The sequence below is a fragment of the Syngnathus acus genome, chromosome 17, assembly GCF_901709675.1.
Source record: "Syngnathus acus chromosome 17, fSynAcu1.2, whole genome shotgun sequence".
NCBI lineage: Eukaryota > Metazoa > Chordata > Actinopteri > Syngnathiformes > Syngnathidae > Syngnathus > Syngnathus acus.
In genome coordinates this window covers 5,652,773-5,671,876 of record NC_051102.1, presented here as the reverse complement: position 1 = coordinate 5,671,876, position 19,104 = coordinate 5,652,773, and the positions used below count along the sequence as shown (strand labels likewise).

The window sequence follows — 19,104 nt, the reverse complement described above, 5'->3', positions numbered from 1 at the left end:
ACTAAAATGTTGGCCATTAATGCAAATTCCTTCGCCGGCTTGCATTTAAAGGAGCACGGCCTCTGTCAAGTATCAAAGCGCGCAAGCACAAATAACTTCAAGAGGGAGTAACGAGGCAAAAGCGAGAAAGGGCGAAAAGCGTTTTTTTTTTTTTCGAAGGATCGCCTCATTTCGACTCTTTTGATCAGACAGATCTTAATTCGCAGTGCTAGAGATTCAGCGGCGTGTAGTGACTCCTTTCTCGATGTGTGAACCCATCAAACTGTAATTTATTTATTTTTTTCCAATCTGGCACTGGTGCTGTTTATGCACGGCAGCGGCCGTTCTTGAAGAAAAATGATGAGCTTGGGAACGCGGGCATCCAAACAAAACAACCTTTACTGAAGTGACAGATGCCCTTTGGAGGCTTCGAATGTGACGGTGCAAAAGAAGAAATCAAAGGCTGGGCAGCAGTGTGAAACTCAACAGATTATTATTTTTTTTTGGGTGCTGAATATCTTTAATACCGCCTGCCCCATGTCAAGATGCTAATTGAGTTCACGGTGTTAGCGAAAAGACAGAAGTGGCTCCATCAGGCATGAGGAGTAAGGTTAGACGTTGGACACAGTTTGGGTGTGAGGAGTATGATTTTGGGACGGGATTAAGGAAAGGATTGGGATTGGCCTTGATGTTGGCTTTTAGGATTCTGGTTTGTGTCAGGGTTAGGCCAAGCTGCTCTGTTTGACGGACTTGCGGTATCTCGTTTCCCCATGAAGCAGCGTCTTATTATTAACTATCTACTTGTGTTGCTCCAGCGTTTGTGTTTATTCATTTCATAATGGCATTTCCCATTATTAAGGCAGCGAGGTTGTTTGCATGTGGACTGACCTCAATAAATGGACACTGAAGAATAATTGTGGCCCTTTAAGATTGGAATGGAGGAGCCCTGCTTTGGCTGCTCTCAAAATACTTTATCCGAATAAATCCAATGTCTCTACAGCTGCAGTCTAAATTCGTTGTCGCCTCCTTTCATCTCAGGAACAGTTAGATTACGATGAGGAGGCATCTTAAGGGGGAGCCGTTTGCTGCCTTTTTGTGTGACGGGAGCGTTAGCGCCAAAGCGCAGTGGAGCGCTCAGCCGGCAGACTCGGGTCATTAGAGAGGCTGCGGAGCGGCGAGGGTAAAGCACGCCTCAGGCAGTGTTTACATTGCGAGAATACTGATAGCTCGACACCCCGACGCTCGAGTGAAACCTCGCCACTCACGCGGCATTTCTGCTCAATCTCGGTTTTGGAATTGCAGCCAGTACAGAGCCGCAATGTGGATAAGACAAACATGATTTATTGATCAATTATGGCAAGTTTCCAAATGGTTAATATTAATTTCAATTATTGGTGCTACTTAGCATCACCGAGAGTAATACATTTGAAATTCTCACATCCACAAATTATTTCCTTTATATGTGCATTTTTAATTGAATATCACAATTTTTGAGAAAATATAATATCCAACCGGTTTGTCTGATCTAGAAAAACTGGACGCATCCTGGGAAAAAAGGACATGCGGTCACTTGGAGATTCTCGGATGGTACCCGCATCTCCAATCAGACATTTCCAAAAGAAAATATATTCAAGGATCTGCTCAATAATTGATGAAAGTCACTTGCCGCGCGCGTGTTGTGTTGCTCAACACTTGTGCTGTCTCGTAAACAGGCGTGAATCATTCCTTGCAGAACCATAAAGATTTAAAGCATACGAAATCCTTCTTGGCATTGCCACCAAAGTGCCCAAACAAACCCCCCTCAATCGCGGCTCAAATGAAGACCTGAACGTCAAAGAACAAAATCCACCACACAGTAAACACACTCGTCTTTTTCAAATGAATGACGACTGGCTACCTCGGCATTGACAAATGTCCTCAGATCTCATGCCATGTTTGCTGTTCAACCACGTTTGGCTATTTCTGCAGACACAGCTTGGTGCACAGCCCTTGGTTTGGCGGAAGCAGTGACCAAAATGAGAAGACGCACATCTAAAATGATTACTGAATCAATTAAACAGTTTATTTACCTGATGTGAACACAAGAGAGTTCCAGCATTAGCCTGCCCTCTTCCAGTCGGCTGACTGAGCCTTCCACGCTAACGCAACCTGACGACAGCCGACAGAATTTTCACACGAGCCCACCAAGTCATCAATAATTAGACGAGGTGAGTCAGGGAAGGAAATGGATGGACGATGGGTAGATACGTATTTGTGATTTGACATGTGCTCTGCATAAAAGTCCTGTCAGGGAGGGGCCGGGGGGGGGGGGGGGGGGGTCAAGGGCATAGTCTGTTGAGTTTCTCCCAGTGACATCAGAGACATCCGGCTGAATCAGTCTTCTTCTACGTAAGTGGACGGAAACCAGCCCACCTGGGAACGAGTGAACAAATTCACAAGTGAACAAATTCAAACCAAGTCATATTGTGCCGCACCTTTCCAGCCGCCTCCCCCTTCCACCAGCCGCTGGATGTCTTGGTGTAGATGTTGACCACGTCCCCCCGCAGCAGAGACAACTCCCACGCGTCTCTGGAGCTGAAGTCGTAGCGAGCCACGGCCACGGCTAACACTCTGGGAGAAAACACTGGCGGGACACAAAGTTCTAGATGTCATCGGATGATCAGAGACGTGTTTGGATTTCATGATAATGTGATCGAAAAAAACATGCGGGGAAGGTGACATCCGAGCATTTCTAATGAAAGGGAATGCCTTGATTTTAAACGTAAAAGATGTGTTTTTATACTTGGTTATCAATAACAGAAACATTAAAATATCAATATTTGGACCCAGAAATAATTAAAACTGATCACTATTTGGTAGTCGTGTGTTGATGTAGCATATAAAAAAATTGCAAGCTTGATATTTCATTCAATACTACCAACATTAGTCCCTCGCTATGTCATTTCTGGCTATTGAGCGTCAAAGCTGGTTCTGCATTATTTATTAGTTGAGTGAGAGAAAAAAAAAAGTCATGCAACAAGACTGAAAAGCAGAGAAAGGCCGTGCAGCTGTACCTGACCAGAAAGGAGAGGAGGAGGGAGGAACAAAGCTGCAACCACCAGGAGTAACTACACACATACACACACACACAGCCAAAAAGAGAGAGAGACAGAGAGAGAATGAGAGAAAGAGAGAGAGAGAAAGTTGGCAAAGTCAAAGACCAAGCAAAGGAAGCAACACTGAGTGGGAGAGAAGAGTAAAGAGGGCAGGTCTTTACAACATCTATTTTGATTTAGGACTGAGGTCTTTTATTATTTATTAACATTCGAGTATTGTTCTTTTGTTTTCGTAAGGCAGTTGCACATATGCCCTATTAAGTCTGCCTAGCAACAAGTAGGCTGGCATCTACTGAGATGAGGCTTTTGAATTTGTAAAATATTTTATTATTTGTTTATAGATACAGATTTTTTTTTGTCCAATGCAGTTTTTGCAGTTAGTTACTCATGTGCATTGATTAAAAAGACACATTTCTGTCTTCATATTTGTACACGTACTAGATATTGTTATTACGACCTTCGGAGCTGTTGCACAGGTGCCCAATGAACTCTGCCTAGCAACAAGCTGAGGACTTTATTTGTACACACACACAAACATCTTGTCAAATGCTTCTCTGGCAAAGCAGCAGCATCTGTTTTTTTCCCCCCCAATATATAAGCACTCCTTCTTTTGATTGTGTTTATTTATTTTTATTTCTGTTTTGTTTGGCATGGCATCTGTCTCTTCACGGAAGCCGGTGCCCACACTCTCTAGCTCCAAGTCTACGGGGGCGGATGACTTAAGGCAATAATAATCTATCCCAGAATGCACTAGGCATCAGTGGCTCTGTCAAGGCGTCTTCCCGCTGAATGGCGCCGCTGCTTTGAAGGCGCATGAGGAGGGACGAGGATGTGCAGACACGCACACACACACACACATACGTGCGCACACAAAAGGCTAACGTTAGCTTTGTTCTAGCGCTGGTGCTTGTTTACGAATTTCCACTCTAGCTACCTCCCGCGCTTTTTATTTTGCAAACTTTTTCCCCCAGGTTGTGTTCCTGCCGCGAGACCCGGGGTTTCCCTCAGGTTTGTGTCACTCACTCGTTTTCTTCCTCTCTTCTCCTTCTACTCGGCTGGCTGTGCAAGTGACATGTCATGTCCTGTCAGGAAAATTGTGCATGCATGTCGGAGGCGAGCAGTGTGCTATCCGGCATGACGCTCCCTGAGTAGGGGGGCTCCAGGTGCTCGCCTGGGGCACCGACCTCTAACTGGGAGCACTCTGGCGATGCCTGCTGAGCTGCCAGGATGCCTCTCCATTCATTTCACTTTTATCTTGACTCAAATAATTTTTTTTACTATTTCATCCCTGCATCAACGAGCACATAGCAAGCAATGACCATTGAAGGTGGTCTACCTACTCAACTACCCTCCTCTCTTCACCAAGTGTCCACCTATTAATTGCCCGAGCGACTTTCCTCCACTACCGACCGACGCAACAACTCGAGGTTCATTAAAGTTTTCCTCATTGCATTTTTCCCATCCGTCTCTTTTCTGTCCGTGTCGTCTCGTCTGTCTAACCGCCTCATTACCGCGATTTCTTCACTACCTGCCGTCTCCTCACTCCTTCCTTCAAGTATGCGTCGGATATCAAAGACACCGCGTCGACATACCGCTGATGGCTTTTTGCGGGCAAAAAGAATTTCTCCACAAAAGCCCACAAGACAGGGCCCTCAAATAACCCCCCCCCAGTATCCATCTCCACTCTAAGCTGGGAGCATCTCCAGCTGTCAGACGCAAGAGTCTCTCCGGCAAAGTCTTTTGCGAGGGCGCACTCACCGCTGCCAGTCTTGCTAATGGCCCAAGACGAGCTTCCGTCGGAGCATTCCCGGTAAGGGATGCGCAGATTGGTGTCGAGGCTGCTGAAGCCTTCTTTTAAGGAGTGCTGCTTGTAGTACTCCACCAAATCCTGCAGGAGACCAAAACACACATCGCTGAATGACATATCTATCAAGTCTGCAGCCAACTACTCAACTCCCAAGATATCTTCCAACGGTGCCTACCAACACCAACCTACGAGCTAACCCTAACCCTAACCTCCCTACCATATTTAACAAATCTACCGAATCGTACTGCACCTATTTCCCTCTCACTTTGCCAACTGTACTTCATTTATATTATTATTCATCTGGTTAGCATATTTTAATGATGGTGATATTCTGCAGTGACTAACAACAAAACCACTGTGAGCAGAGAACAACATCAAATAGATTCCACCCATGGTTCAAGCGTTGCGGAGCATCTCCGAGTCTTACCAGCAGCGTTTTGAAGAGTCGACTCTCTGCGATGTAAAAGCAGCCGTCCTTGGTCAGAATCTTAATGTGCTTGACTCTGTCGTTGAACCTGCGCGAGGATGAATAAGACATGCGCTGCTAATCAACTAGACACGCTTCCGACGTCAGGCCCGGCCTCCCGTGTTGAAAGTCACGAAGGTCTGTGAGAGTATCCTCAAGACCTCTTACGAACATTGGCTTTCATCAAATGAGACCAATATCTAATGGCAGATTGCATTTAAGATACAGTTGCTGTTATATTCACTTTGCTGCCAGTTTGTATTCTTGTATAGGCAAAAATATGTCCCCCTGCGAATTTCCTGTATGTTGACTGAGCTGCAAATCTCCTAGTATAGTCTTTCATCGCCATTTAAGACTCCAATTTGAGCATGCATCATCAGTATGCAAAGCCGTCACGCACAGGCGGGCACGCACACACACACACACACACAAACAAACAAACAGACGTTTCCCGATAGAAGACCCAAAACAATGGATGGGGAAATTAAAAGGATTTTCCTTTATGCACCGTTCAAAGATTTCACAACGAGCACCTCAAGCATTCGGCAGTTGGTCTCCATTGTGTTTGCGTAATAGCATCGAGAGCCGAGCGCGACTAAAGAGCGCAGAGGTGCGGCATCAGGTGCTAACCGCGACTAATTCTTTGTTTGCATCGTTGATTCAATTAAAGAGCCTTGCTCTGTCATTTATTAGCACAGCAACCAAGGAAGGTTTTACGCTTGTGACATCAAACTTACTTTATACTAATGGCGTACTCTGTGCATTCTTTACTCCGATGCCGAAGCAGATAAGTGCTGTTCCCTCGGTCCTGGAGCTCCTCCTCGGCCTGGCACCTCTCCATAGGCCCGGCGAACCTGCAAAGCACCCACCGAGTCTTTGTGAATGTGAACGACTGGACGTAATGGAGACTGACGTGTTGTTACCAGAGGTGCGCCGAGTAATCGACAGGCTTGGGTAGCTGGCACGAAGGAGAAGAAGAAAAGAAAGCGTAGGGTTATTTTGCCATTCATCGCACTTGAAAGGCTTGGAGGTCAGACGACTGCTAATGCGATATTGGAGGCACGGCGGGGGGCTAAAATCAGACCTCGACGGGAGCGCAGGCATGTAATGGAAAAGCACATCTCTTCGCCCCAGACGTCAATAGTGGCCATTACTGGGCTAAATGCATTGCGCTCACGCTTAATGCGACGTATTGATCAGAAAGGAAATATGCACACTTACGCAGGGGCAAGGCCTCACGGCGTCGCTGGGAAAGAAGCCAATCTTGCCGCTCGCCGGGATTCTGCCCTGCGAATGCCACGGGATGTTAATCGCGTTAAATTTGTCCCGCACCTCCTCTCCAATCCCACCTCCTCCCTCCCTCGCTCCCTCCCCTCCCACGCCGTCGTGGGTAAATCCTGGGCAATTAGCACGTAACAAGCGGCGCATCTAATTTGCAGGCCCAGTTAATTACGCTAGCGACTCTGTCGGCAGTTTGATTTGTAGCGCATCACAACAAGGGCCTCGTTTGGCCCCGGAGTAATGGAGGCTAGTTTGTGCCAGTGAATACTCAAACAGCGCGGAGACCAAACAAGCTGTGTTTTAACTCGCGCTCTTGTTTATCTCTATTCAGTGTAGGAATTGCATGCAGAAGTTTTTTTTTTTTATCATTTGCACAAATCTGAATCTTCTAAAAAGAAGACAAACATCAACGATGTTTCACTTTGCTAACAATGACACGTTTAAGTTGTTATATATATTATTTAATGTGCTTTGATTTTTTTTGTTTTGGACTACACTGTTTGTGAAATTTCTCAAAATTTGTATTGTGCTGCACGCCTGATCCTGTCATGTAAGCATTCGCATTGATGCTAAAGTCACTTTTAGAGTTTCACGGGATTTGCCGACATGACGACGGTTTCAACGTTGACTTTTATTACTTTTCGAGCCGTATCACTTTCAGCTTCCACTGAATGATATGCCGGATGTCCTCAGTGGAAGTCTGCAGTCCAAAGTGACACTCTCGCGATAGATTGAGTTCATTTATAAGCGTTTAAGTCAACTAATTGAGAAAATGGAGTTCCTGCCAACTCTCTTCTACGTTTTTCCTTTTCCCTACTAACTCGTCTCCATTAGGCCACCGAGCTTTTTTTTGGGGGGGCAAGAGCATTCAGAAAAATGCGGGTAACTCAATTGGAGTCTCTGTGATTCATTCTACGCAATAACATTTCATCCAAGCTCTTTTGGTTCTATTTGTTATGCCCTGGATAAGCGTGTGCTAAAAAGATTAAATGCATTACTCGGGCAGCATAAACAGGAGGCACCCGCCGAAGGATCAAATGAAATCACTGTGATTGATTGTATTGTTGTGCCAGCGGGACGGAGATAATTGCCTTCTGGGTAACGGGGGAGGTTGGATGTGAGCGGGCGGATGGGGATGTGGGCGGGGGGGGGGGGGGCTAATTCCATCCCATGGCGCCGTCGGGGACGCCCGAGATTAAGGCTACCCTGCGGAGTTTTAATTGTCGTCACAAGTGCTTCTGTTCTGAAACTGAGTAACCTTTGTGTATTTGTAAGATGGTGCAAATGCATATTTTTATGCTCTATTTTCTGGTTTTGACAACAGTTGTCAATATGGAAATTCTATGGCAGCAGTTGGTAAAGTATGGCCACGGAGCACTTAATCTGAGCCACTGACCTTTTAGATCATCAAGAGTTATTTCTAATATTTGTTGCATTCGTGTCATCATTTTTCCATAAATGGTTAAACTAAAATCGATTTATTGTAAATAATGTTAATCAAAAAATTCGAATTTATTTCACGAAATAATTGCTCATTGTCATTACAGTCATTGAAAATGATATAATTTAAAAATGATTATATTATTTAGTTATTAAATGAAATCTCTATTGCCTCAGTCTCATTAGAGGTGATGATGAAGAGGAAATAGTATTTTTTCTTTTGGTGAAGAAGGTCTGTCACAACACAGACAAATATGGAAGATGAGGATTTAATGCCTCCGCCACCAGCCGGGATGAATTAGTGACCTTTCAAAAAAACAGATGAAGTCAAACGATATCATCTGCCTCACTAAGCAAAAGGTGAAAGCTCCTCCGCAAGCTGCAAACACCCGGCGTGTTATTGTCTCACTAAAGCCGCTAAATTCATCATCTCGTTGCTGACATCATACAGCGCCAGCTATGATTTCATGTGACCGAGAGTCACATGACCCGTGTGTCATACGTTGCCCTAAACACTTTGCGTCAGAGTCAAAGTGACAGACGAGAGCTCCGACCCCCACAAAAGCAGGAAAATATTTGCTCATCAAATTTTCTGACCGCATAAGCCTTGACCAAGTCTCATTGCTAGTTTTTGATTCCTGCTGATAAAAACAAAAAATGAAGGGAGAAAAGGCAAGGCAAGCCTCCCTGATGAGTTGCGAGTGGCACGCATGCACGCACCTGCCACCAAGAGCTGTGCAGGTCGGCGAACATCAGCTCGATCACATCGCCCGTGCGGGCGCACAACGGGGGGCCGCCTGGTGGGGAGGGGACGCCGTCATAGTCTTGGATCACCAGCATCCTGGGGAGACCTTGAACATGCACACATTTTTTATTTTACTTTTTTTTCAAATATGAATGTGATCTTTTTTTTCTCATTTAAAAATTGCAGTCTTATGAAAATAAAAGCATACATTTAACGGAAAGACTTAATTATAAAGACATAATTCTAATAAATAAAGTCATAATTTTCAGTTGTTGTAAGACAATTGTCCCCCCAAAGAAACTGAAGCTGAAGTAAAGCCCCTCTCCCCAACATGAAGTCATCTTTCGCCAAAGTGGCCGTTCACTTTGGCAGCAGATTCCTCTCCGTCCTTCCAGATGCAATATTTTCTCAGGGCGCCTAAATAAAATAAAAAAATAAAAAACATGGCCACCGGCGTCGGGCTCTGAATTGGAGACAGAGCGCTCCTGCCAGGGCGGGCGACACGGCCACTTTGTCTCCCGCCCTTCGTCGGAACCCCTGAGCAACCTATTAAGTGAAGCCGACACCCACACACTCATATCCGCAACAGCAAAGCGGCACGTTTTCCGCGACTTGCCCAAATTTGAAAAACGGTCTACATCTCATGGTACCCAAAAAAAAAAATCTAGATCCACAAAAAGCCAAACTGACCTGAGTCTGGAGGTGTTGTGCCTTCCTGAGTGGAGATAAGCGATGACATCGGTGTGACCTAAACAATATGGTCATCAGGTACACTTAAGAGGCTTTCATCTCGGAGGAAATACAATTAGCGTACCATAATAAAAAAAAAAAAATAGCAAAGGTTACATTGAAGAAGACAGTGCTGGTCTTCCTACCTTGGAGCGCTTCTTGGATGACTCTGCAATACCAAAAGAAGAAGCCAGTATGAATACTCAAAATAAATTTCTCATCCATTGCAGTCTGTGCGCTTCGATTTACACCATTAAGCTCCGTGCAGAGAATCGGACCATATATTCGAGTCGATAAAATTTTCAACCATACTATGTGATGGTCTGTGCACATCCAATTGACCATATTAATGGATTGTAATGAACCATATTAAAAAGCGTATGTCAGGCAGTCCATACGAGGATCTGTAATATACCATATTTTCTGGTCTGTTCAAATCTAGAGAGGATCAGTTGAAGGTTGTTCTCACCTGTCCTCCTGCAGAATCCCAGCTGACCCAGACACTCCTTGTGGACAGGCAATGTACATTTTAAACAAACGTAGCCTTGGTTGAAGATGCCCCTGCACAGAGACACAACGCATCTTTTGTGATGTCATGGATGAAAACATGAAGAGGAAGTGGCAGTGTTACCTGAGAAGCAGGTGACAGAAGCTGCATGAAGAGATTCGGTCAAAGGTGTGCATTTTGAAGTGGTGACCGTTATGGTTGGCCAAGGCCGGTCGGATGTTAGAGCTGATTCAGTAAATGGAGAAGAAAACAAACTTGGATGCAAATGTAAATGTCATTTGGAAAATATTACTTACACAGCCATTTCAAACTGATCCAGCCATTTCTTCTTCAGCTCCCTGGTTTTGAAGAAGAGCTCAAAGCCTGTGTGGCCCTGCTGGTGCGTCACGTAGAAGCCGTAACACCACTATGAGGGGCAACAAACAACATCGGTCAGATATATATATTTTTTTAAAGTAAAAAAAAAAAAAATTTTGAAACTACTGCTGTCCTGCTCTTTTTAAAATCATGACTAAAAAAAAAAAAAAAAGAGTCAAAATATTCTCCTTATTCAATTAAGACTGTTTTGACATTGGATTTACCTTAGTTTTGGAAAAAGAAAAAAACCAAACAATTTTTCAACAACATCAGTGAATTAGAAATTTGGGCAGACTCCGGAACGGCTGGTCCATGTCAAGGGGTCGGTCGAACCGACCGAAATCATTTTCAGACCAAATAAGCAAAACATTTCTGGAGATTCTCCAGTGCGATCCGACACACAGACATATTGAGGATCAATTTCCGAGGTGTACCAAAAGCACCATCTTCTCTCGGGCCTTAATGTGCTGCAAGCTTGTCGTGTCACATCTGATCAAATCAGCTTCAGCCGCCGCCCGCCACTGTTTGCGGCCCCTGTGAACTCCACAAGTGTTTTAGAGCTCCACCGAGCGTTAAATCAGCGCCGCCGCCGCTGCGACTCCGCGTTCACGCTCTGAAGTTTCATTTAGCGACCGATGATAGATCGCTGTGAGCAACCTCGGACCACTGCGCACGTTCATCATTCGCTATTAACGCGACGGCGATGCGGCGGCAGGCTTGCTCTTCTTCTTGTCTGCGTTGCTGCCTTTGTCGTTTCTAGGAAGCCGGAATTGGGACACAGGGGTCGACTTTATCATGGCGTGATTTTTCAATAAAGGGACTCAGACCTAGAAAAACAAAATCCTCTTCTTTTTTCCAAGACAGGAAGTACAACTTTTGTTTTCTATTATGAATTATTTTTTGCAAATTTAAAAATACCAGGTTTTCAGTTCCTAGTTTTGGTATGTTGGTGAAGTATAGTCAGCATGGTCCAGATTCTTTTTTGTCATTCTTATTGATTTCAAATGTGCTGAATCAAATATTGTGTCCAAGCCCACCTTCTTGCCCTCCTTGTCCGACATGGGGTTGTCGGTGATCTTGAAGACATTGAGGTCAAGCACGTCCTTCATCTCGTAGTTGTCGCCGCGTCGTTTGCACACCACAGCGGCCACGTCGAACAGGAAGAGGTGTCTGAAAAACAAAGAGACGGCAATCAAGTCTTGTTGCGATGGAGACAAAATGTCCGCTTAGCAAACCTGTCCAGTTTCCTCCGGTCAAAGTTGGACACCATGCGCACTTCTCCATCTCCTCTCGGGCGACCATAGCGGATTAGAGGCTGGTTCTTTCAAGTAAAAAAAATAGAATGTCATTATCAGAAAATATGAATGAAACAACAATCATATTTGTAAACAAGGCTAAAACTAAAACTTTTTTCTTATCAAATTATGACTATTGTCATTCATTTGTTTCACAACAAATCTAATTACAGCTATTTTCTACTACTTTACTTTTGTCATTTTCTTTCCAGCCTGTCCCTGATACTCCTCTGCATAATTAAAAGGCATAATGATTAAAAGAATCAACTGCTAATTAATATTTGACCAGCTTAAATACCTTTCACATAAACACTGGCCTTTGTCTAATTAGACACTGCCAGCAACAATTACCATATTGTTCCTATCGGCTTATGTTTATGCTCTCAATGAAGACTTTTGAACAGAGCGACCCTGAACACATCCTATCATATTTATTCACTACACATATGTGATGTTATGAAAACACAACATGCATGTGCCGTACCAGGTTCTCGATGGAGCGCTGGTACTGGTCCATCTCCCGTAGAGTCTCGTTGTCTCTCTTGACCTCATTGACAAATTGAGCCAAGTCCTGTCAAAACACACACACACACGCTTTATTAGATACACACCATATTTCATCTTTTACTGCAGGAGAAGTTGGATGGATGCAAAAATATTGACATCGGCCACAATATTAGGTACGGGGAACTTCTGCTGTTCCGACCAAGCCTTGCCACAAAGAGTGAAAATCTGTAAATATTTAATGTGCACCAAAAATGTTTTGTAATTACCTAAAGATACCACAAGATGGCAGCAAAACACTCTCGGTTAGACACGGCTATGGTCTGACTAAATTAAGCTCCTCTCCTCAGTTCAATAGAGTTGCTTGGCAACAAAGATGTCAGCAGATGTTGTGCCAAAAATAGATTTGGTAGATTTGCAAAAAATCCCCAGTCACAAATGTGAAATGCGAATTTCCAGAGCCGAGGTTCACTGCTCATCCATTTCCACTTACTTTCATGGCATCCAGCGCCACCTTCAGGTTGCTCTTGTCTGTGGCATCGTGAGTGTGCTTGAGAAGCTCCTGCAGGAGGATGAAAAGAATTCATTTGCTGTAGTCTCGGGTCATTTGGCGGCCGAGTACGTAACTTAATTGCTAATCGGGCTGATCTCTTATATGTATATTATATTAGAGAGAGAGAGAGAGAGACAGAAAGAAACAGAGTAAGATAGAGAAAATGTTATTTCGTTTTTTACTGATTGAATCTGGTTTTCAACTTAAAAAATAAAAGCTTTTTTTCTCAACTTGAATCTCCAAAATGTAAAGCTTATCCCCCCAAAAAATCTAAATACAACCCACGACACACTTTGAGCTAATCCTTAAAATGCTGAGGGAATTTGCATTTAAAAGAGCATTTAAAGTCACGCCTGCATGTGCCCTGCTCTCGAGCTATCACCAATGGGATGTAATTGATGGCAGGAGAAGGCATGTGCGCCTGCGGCCATCTGTTGACGACACCTGAGGACGACTTTGTGAAGGTCAACGCAAATGAACGCAAATGAGTCCACCAGGGGTGAATTGACTCTATTTTTTACACTTCAAATGCTCCTCTTTAAACTGCATATTTTTTCTACACCAAACAAACAGGATACAAAATAATGAATTAACAAGTGGTGACATTAAATCATGGCAGTTAAACTATCTGAGGACATATTTCATCTTAAAATGTACAAATGCATCCATATTTTGCTGGCCTTACTGAGACTGTGGGCCAAAATGTGGAGAGGTCGCCCCCTAGTGTATAAATGGAGAACAGTCACATCGAAGTAGATCACGCCATCTTTCACCATGTTTATTTTTTTTACACAATTCAGTCATAGTAATTCTTCTAGATTTGTAATTTGATGTAACATAATGTATTTATATAATTTGTAAAACTTTATTTCTCATTATTTCCTAATACATTTAGAAAATAATCCAATTTCTTCCATTTAAAAACTGCACTTCGGTAAAAAAAAATAAAAACATACATTAGAAAGGTCCATACCTGTAGCAAGAGGTGGTACTTGAGGACCCTCTGCATGGGGACCACCAGCAGGTCCCTCAGGGTGAACTTGCCATTGTTGGCCCTTTTCGAACACTCCTGCAAGCGTAAATGTGATGAGAACTTGTGGGACATTTTGAGTGACCAATACAAGCCGCCTTAACGAGCAATCTTGGCGTAGTAGTTTTGGTGATCGTGTGAAATCCTGACCTCCAGCTTGAGCCGCACATCCTCTTTCTCCTTGCAGATGAGGTCAAGCACAGCAATGGCGATCTCCACGCGGCTGCAGTAGACGCCATAGATGAGAAGTCTGTTGGAACAGCGATACAATTAATCAGGACATCATAAAAAAATGATGTAAGAATAATACAGTGAAATGAATTGACATCATAACTGCTCTCACATAGTTTGTTCACCCATGACTTGATCAGCAAGGTGGGTGAAGATACAGAGCCACTTTCAAGCGACAGCAATTGTTGATGCGGTGGCAGTGCGGGTGATATTTGTAGTTTAGCCCTTAACCCCGGTCGTCAAGGTAACAAAAGCTAGACTCCGCCATTGTAAATACACGTGAAAGATGAATACCTCTCTTTGTAGCTGATGAAGATCCGGTAGAGATTCAATGCGTTCTTGTTGACGATGGAATCCTGAACGTCAGCCATCAGGCTCTTGTGAACCTTCACCATGTCCTGTGGCGAGTGTGAAAGCAATGAAATGTTTGACAATAACAATGAGATGAAAAACAATAATACATTTATTCATCCACACAATAAGAGGAAAACTCACAGGGATATTTACAAACACTTGGTCGATTTCGGCCACGGAGAAAAACTTCTTGAGCGGGTTGAGGAAATACTGTGCAAAGACACGCGCAGACAAACATAAGCGTCATTATGCAACCTTCTGGCGACAATATGAATGTTAATGCATATTAATTTATAACAGCTCTCAAAAGGAAGCGGACGCTATTGCAAATTAGGGAGAAATTTACATAAAAAGTGGAACAAGTGATAGATAAACAAGAACATGGTGGTCATAGGCCACCATAAAATATCCAAGTGGACAGCCACTAAAATCAAAAGTGCATAACCACAAAGTATTTGGTGGCGGTCATTTCGTCGGAAGTGGCTCCAAAATGATGAATCTTCCACCGGCCTGCTGCCAAGTCGTGAGTGGAGAAACTCAAGTATGGATGCTAAAATATTGTCTCGATCGTGTCAACCAATTAATAATAAATGTCAACACAGTGGAAAGAGTTGCACGTTTGATCGTGCTGTTGCAAGATCAGAGGCCGTACCTTTTCGATGGATTCCAGCGTCTCGGTGTACTTCTCCTCCGTCTGCTTGATCTCGGAGAGGCAGCAGCTGCGAACGTCTGACATCTCGACCTGCTTCTGGAAAGAAACGTGACTCGCAGTAAATCTTAAAAAAAAAAAGCGATAGAAAGTACTTTCGGCAAGCTGCTAATAGTAAAACGGTATACTAATTTGTGTGTGTACCTGCTGCTCGGTCCTCATGAGGTCTTCATAAATCTCTCCTCCTGAATAGTCTTCTTCCAGGCTGTAAACTGCCACGTACAAATCCTCCTCACCTTCCATGGCATTTTCACTATGAGCCCCACGGAAAAAAAAAAAATTGCAAACTTAACACATCTCTTTGATTGTTTTGAAAATGTAGCCCTGAAACTCAACATGAAAATGAATACAAACTCGTGAGAAGACCCACAAATGGCAGGATATCTGAAAATTTGGTTCGTAGTGCCCATTTTAAGGTTCTTTTGGAAGAAATTTTAATGACCATTAAACTAAAAACCCAGCAAGCTCAAGGTTAGAGCTTGACCAAACTTGTGTGATGAAGAACCAACCATAGTGATTCATTTGCGCCCCCTACTGGCGAAACTAGCCACAACGCAAGTTACCCACCTACCTTCCCGAGTGTTTAATAGGCATGTCATGCAAACTCATTCATTTCCTTTGATAATAGCAAATAAACAGAGCAGAGCCCCAGAGAGCCAAGATGACGGGCCGAGCCGGTTTTGACACACACGCGCGCTGACATAATTATGTTATATCAACAGCAATAATGGACCCTCAGAGAGAGAGCGAGGAGGGGGGGCACCTCATACATACTCAATCAGGTCTTCCAGGTGATTGTAAATGTCTTCGTCCTTTAGACTCTCCTCTGTGTGGAAAGGCCTGCAAATGACAAAGAAAACATTTAAGACGGGAGAGTTTATTTATTCCTGACGTGAGGAGCGTGTTAAAGCAAGCATTTAGGGAAAATAACAGCCTGGACGAGAACACCAGACACTTACTTGAATCCTCCTTGCTGGGCAATTGCTGTGTATGAGAGCTTGGATAAAGTGTCCATTACCTGGGGAAATATTTAAGATGTAAGAAGGACTGGTTATAGTCAAGAGCTTGAAAACCACAAAGTTTCAGGAAATATGTTGGTTTCACAGTGCGGTAAGTGCAAAATTGTGATTGTTATCGTCAGTGAAAACGATAAGGAGGGGGGGGCAGCAATTTTACTTTGACGTTATAAACAAGAAAAAAAATTGCAATTAGAATGGGAAACATGTTCACATTTCTACGGGCGTGAAAATGAATTCATAAACGACTTTGAAAACACAGCTCCCTGTGTAAACACCGCTGTGACTTCTTGTCCACCATGTGAATTTGCAGCGTCGTATCTTTGTGGTATGACACTCAACATAAAATATCTATGTTGCCTTTAACAGGAACTTTGACTAATTCTCTTACGGACTCAAGAAATTCAAAAATCAAGGGGTTATATAAAACATGTAGTCACTGTAATGTAGGTTAGTCGCGTTCTAATGCCGCATCTTCTCATCCTCCAGTTGGCATCACTAACAAAAAGTGGATTATCTTGGTTCTAATTTTTCACATGTTCCTTTCTGGAGAGGAAAAAAAAACAGCAACAAACTTTTCCCATTTGTACAAGTTGTAAACGTCACAAGAGCTGGATCAAGTCCATCTGGGATGAACCTGACACACTGAATTGTGACGCCTTGCCAGAAGGTTGTTTGACTGAGATTATACAAAACGGTTGGTACAGTACATATTTGCAGTGTGTGGGATTATCAGATTAACTGGAAGCTTCTTTGGACCTCAAGTCAACGGAAAGAAAATGCATGCCAGCATCGAGCTTTAAAGCCGTTCCCACGTTTTGGAGAACTGTTCATTGAAAAGCTCATATGGCAATATAAAAATAAATCTGAAAGTCACCTTTCCAAAATCGCGCACGTCAAACAGGTCGAAGGCGTCGAAGAGGTCGCTTTTCTTCATGCCGAACACGTCGCAGCAGCACATCAGGAAGGTGCGAATGTTCTTCAAGCACAGAAACTGGAACGATGAAGAAAAAATACATCATAAATAATAAATAAAATAATAATAAAAAGTAAAAAAATGTCAAATAAAATTATAATAGTAATAAATAAAAAATAAAATAAAAAATAAATAAATCAGCTTGCATAGTTGTGAGTATGTTTGGAATCCTACAAATAAAAGTCACAGCACATCCTCTGGCCATAGCAGCGCTGGAGGGAGCCTTGTTTGTCCCACAATACTGCACTCCACTGACCCCGATGTCATGCTTTAAGCCGAGGAGCGATAGCGGGTCACCGTGAAAGGGGGCCACACACATGTGGCTTTTTCTTTTCGCTAGTACATGTCCCACAGCTGCAGGCCGTCCTACTGTTTTGCCATCACAGTCTAGTGAATATGCACAACAGGGCCGTGTAGAAAAAAAAACCTCGCTGCCTCATCTTAGGGCTATTCAAGTGACATCATCATCAACAACAAGACATTTGCCATTCAACATGGCCCTGATGAGAAAAAGCATTACTCTTGAAAATATTTTATGAGCTCCCGCCAGACGGGCGGATCAAAGTTGGGATGTTATCTGGCCCCCCCTGAGAAGCCACGGGACAAACTGGAAGTCGCCAAACTTGGCTTTTGTGATAATTAAATCGCTGTATCGTGATATTATCAATATTGTTGGTGAAACACAGCAACAACATCTTATTTTGTTATATGGTATTGTTGTGGTGCTGGTATGTCTTTTTTGAATAAACGATATCAATTATCAATGTCACTGTATCGTGATGGATAAATTTCATATTTTATCATAATATATCAATAGAGTATATATACTGTGATCCTATCAATATTGCTGTAAAACCAATAATGTTGTATTGTACCATTCAGTATCGCTTATTATATTTTATTATTATAAAATGAACCAATTTAGTAAAGACAGATTCCCAACTTTTTCGAGTGGAGTGGTACCTGGGACATCTGCGGCCTGAGGTTGATCTGCTTCAAGTCGATGCTGTGCGCCTTCAAGTTGTTGAGCAGCTGGCAGAGCAGCACGCCGTCACGCAGCGTCTGCGCCAGGTCGAACACCTGCGCGGTGTCCGCGGTGACGCGATGGTTGACTGGCAGAACCTTGCAGCCGATGAGCCACGCGGCGCACTGCCTCCAGTACTCCATGACAGACGGGCAGTGCGTGAACTAGTTCAAAAGGAAGAAAGTTTACACGCAGAACAGCACCGCATGACTACAACTGCGTGGATGGCAGCTGAGCAAGTGGAGGCGGCACACGACACAGCAAGCAACTTAAGTGATGTGGGTCAAAAGTGGGCATAGCCCCCCCCCCCCCCCCCTCCTCGTTCAAAGAGGTGGTCGTCTCTCTCCCGGAAGGTTATAAAAACTATTTAAAAAAAAAAGTATTGCTTTCATTTTATTTGTACTATTTTAAAGGATACGTGCATTTTTTAATTTCTACTATACCATACTATAAAACAACAAAAATATGAATATTTCATTAAATCAAGTGAAGGTAGAATTTTAAAATACATGTAAACACCTCAATCTGACCATCTTTAATTCTGACCAAAATGCCTTGTGTAATGATTGACATGTAGATTGGCCAACCTCACTCAAGCAAAAAGCACAAATCCAGCTCTAAATTTCAAACATACTGTTTACGCTTGCACATTTTTGATAGTGAGATAAAAGTGAGCTCCCATAAGTATGCAGGAGAGAAAGATAGATCCCCATGCAGTAAGATCATTAGGGTCCTGACATAAACACAGGAAGGAAGTCATGTTGTTTCCCAGCGGATGTTTGATTATTCATCACTGCACTGGACTGACTTCAGGCTGTGCAGTTTTGTCCTATTCACACAAATATTTTAGGAAGAGTAGTTATTTTGTATTTACTACTTTTGTGTCCTGATCAAACCAGCTTTTATTTTCGGGAGGGCAAAAAAATACCTTCAGCACATCCCCAAATAAAGAATTATTGCTCAGGATCATATTTCAGAAAGATCTGGGACAGAAGATTTTAACCA

At 43.3% G+C, this 19,104-nt stretch overlaps 1 protein-coding gene across 3 annotated transcripts; it reads right to left on the bottom strand.

Annotated features, from left to right (window-relative positions):
- Positions 1 to 1,298: 1,298 nt before the first annotated feature.
- LOC119137588 (guanine nucleotide exchange factor VAV3-like) lies at positions 1,299 to 18,372 on the bottom strand. 3 transcript variants are annotated; one of them, XM_037277044.1, is made up of 28 exons: positions 18,039 to 18,372; positions 16,977 to 17,093; positions 16,043 to 16,101; positions 15,858 to 15,923; positions 15,228 to 15,336; positions 15,027 to 15,122; positions 14,516 to 14,584; positions 14,315 to 14,418; positions 13,940 to 14,039; positions 13,733 to 13,828; positions 12,700 to 12,768; positions 12,187 to 12,273; positions 11,643 to 11,728; positions 11,445 to 11,577; positions 10,347 to 10,456; positions 10,174 to 10,275; positions 10,012 to 10,103; positions 9,689 to 9,711; positions 9,504 to 9,561; positions 8,789 to 8,919; positions 6,569 to 6,634; positions 6,271 to 6,305; positions 6,085 to 6,201; positions 5,309 to 5,396; positions 4,833 to 4,962; positions 3,033 to 3,086; positions 2,454 to 2,602; positions 1,299 to 2,391 (listed from the first exon to the last, which is right to left on the bottom strand). In XM_037277044.1, the coding sequence occupies exons 1-28, from the start codon at positions 18,240 to 18,242 to the stop codon at positions 2,353 to 2,355; spliced, it is 2,589 nt and encodes an 862-aa protein (XP_037132939.1). In that variant the 5' UTR covers positions 18,243 to 18,372; the 3' UTR covers positions 1,299 to 2,352. The 3 variants fall into 3 exon arrangements, with proteins under 3 accessions (XP_037132939.1, XP_037132940.1, XP_037132941.1); XM_037277045.1 differs by lacking the exon at positions 3,033 to 3,086 and having other exon boundaries at positions 18,039 to 18,370; XM_037277046.1 differs by lacking the exons at positions 1,299 to 2,391; positions 2,454 to 2,602; positions 3,033 to 3,086; positions 4,833 to 4,962 and having other exon boundaries at positions 5,308 to 5,396; positions 6,569 to 6,629.
- Between the last annotated feature and the right edge of the window lie 732 nt (positions 18,373 to 19,104).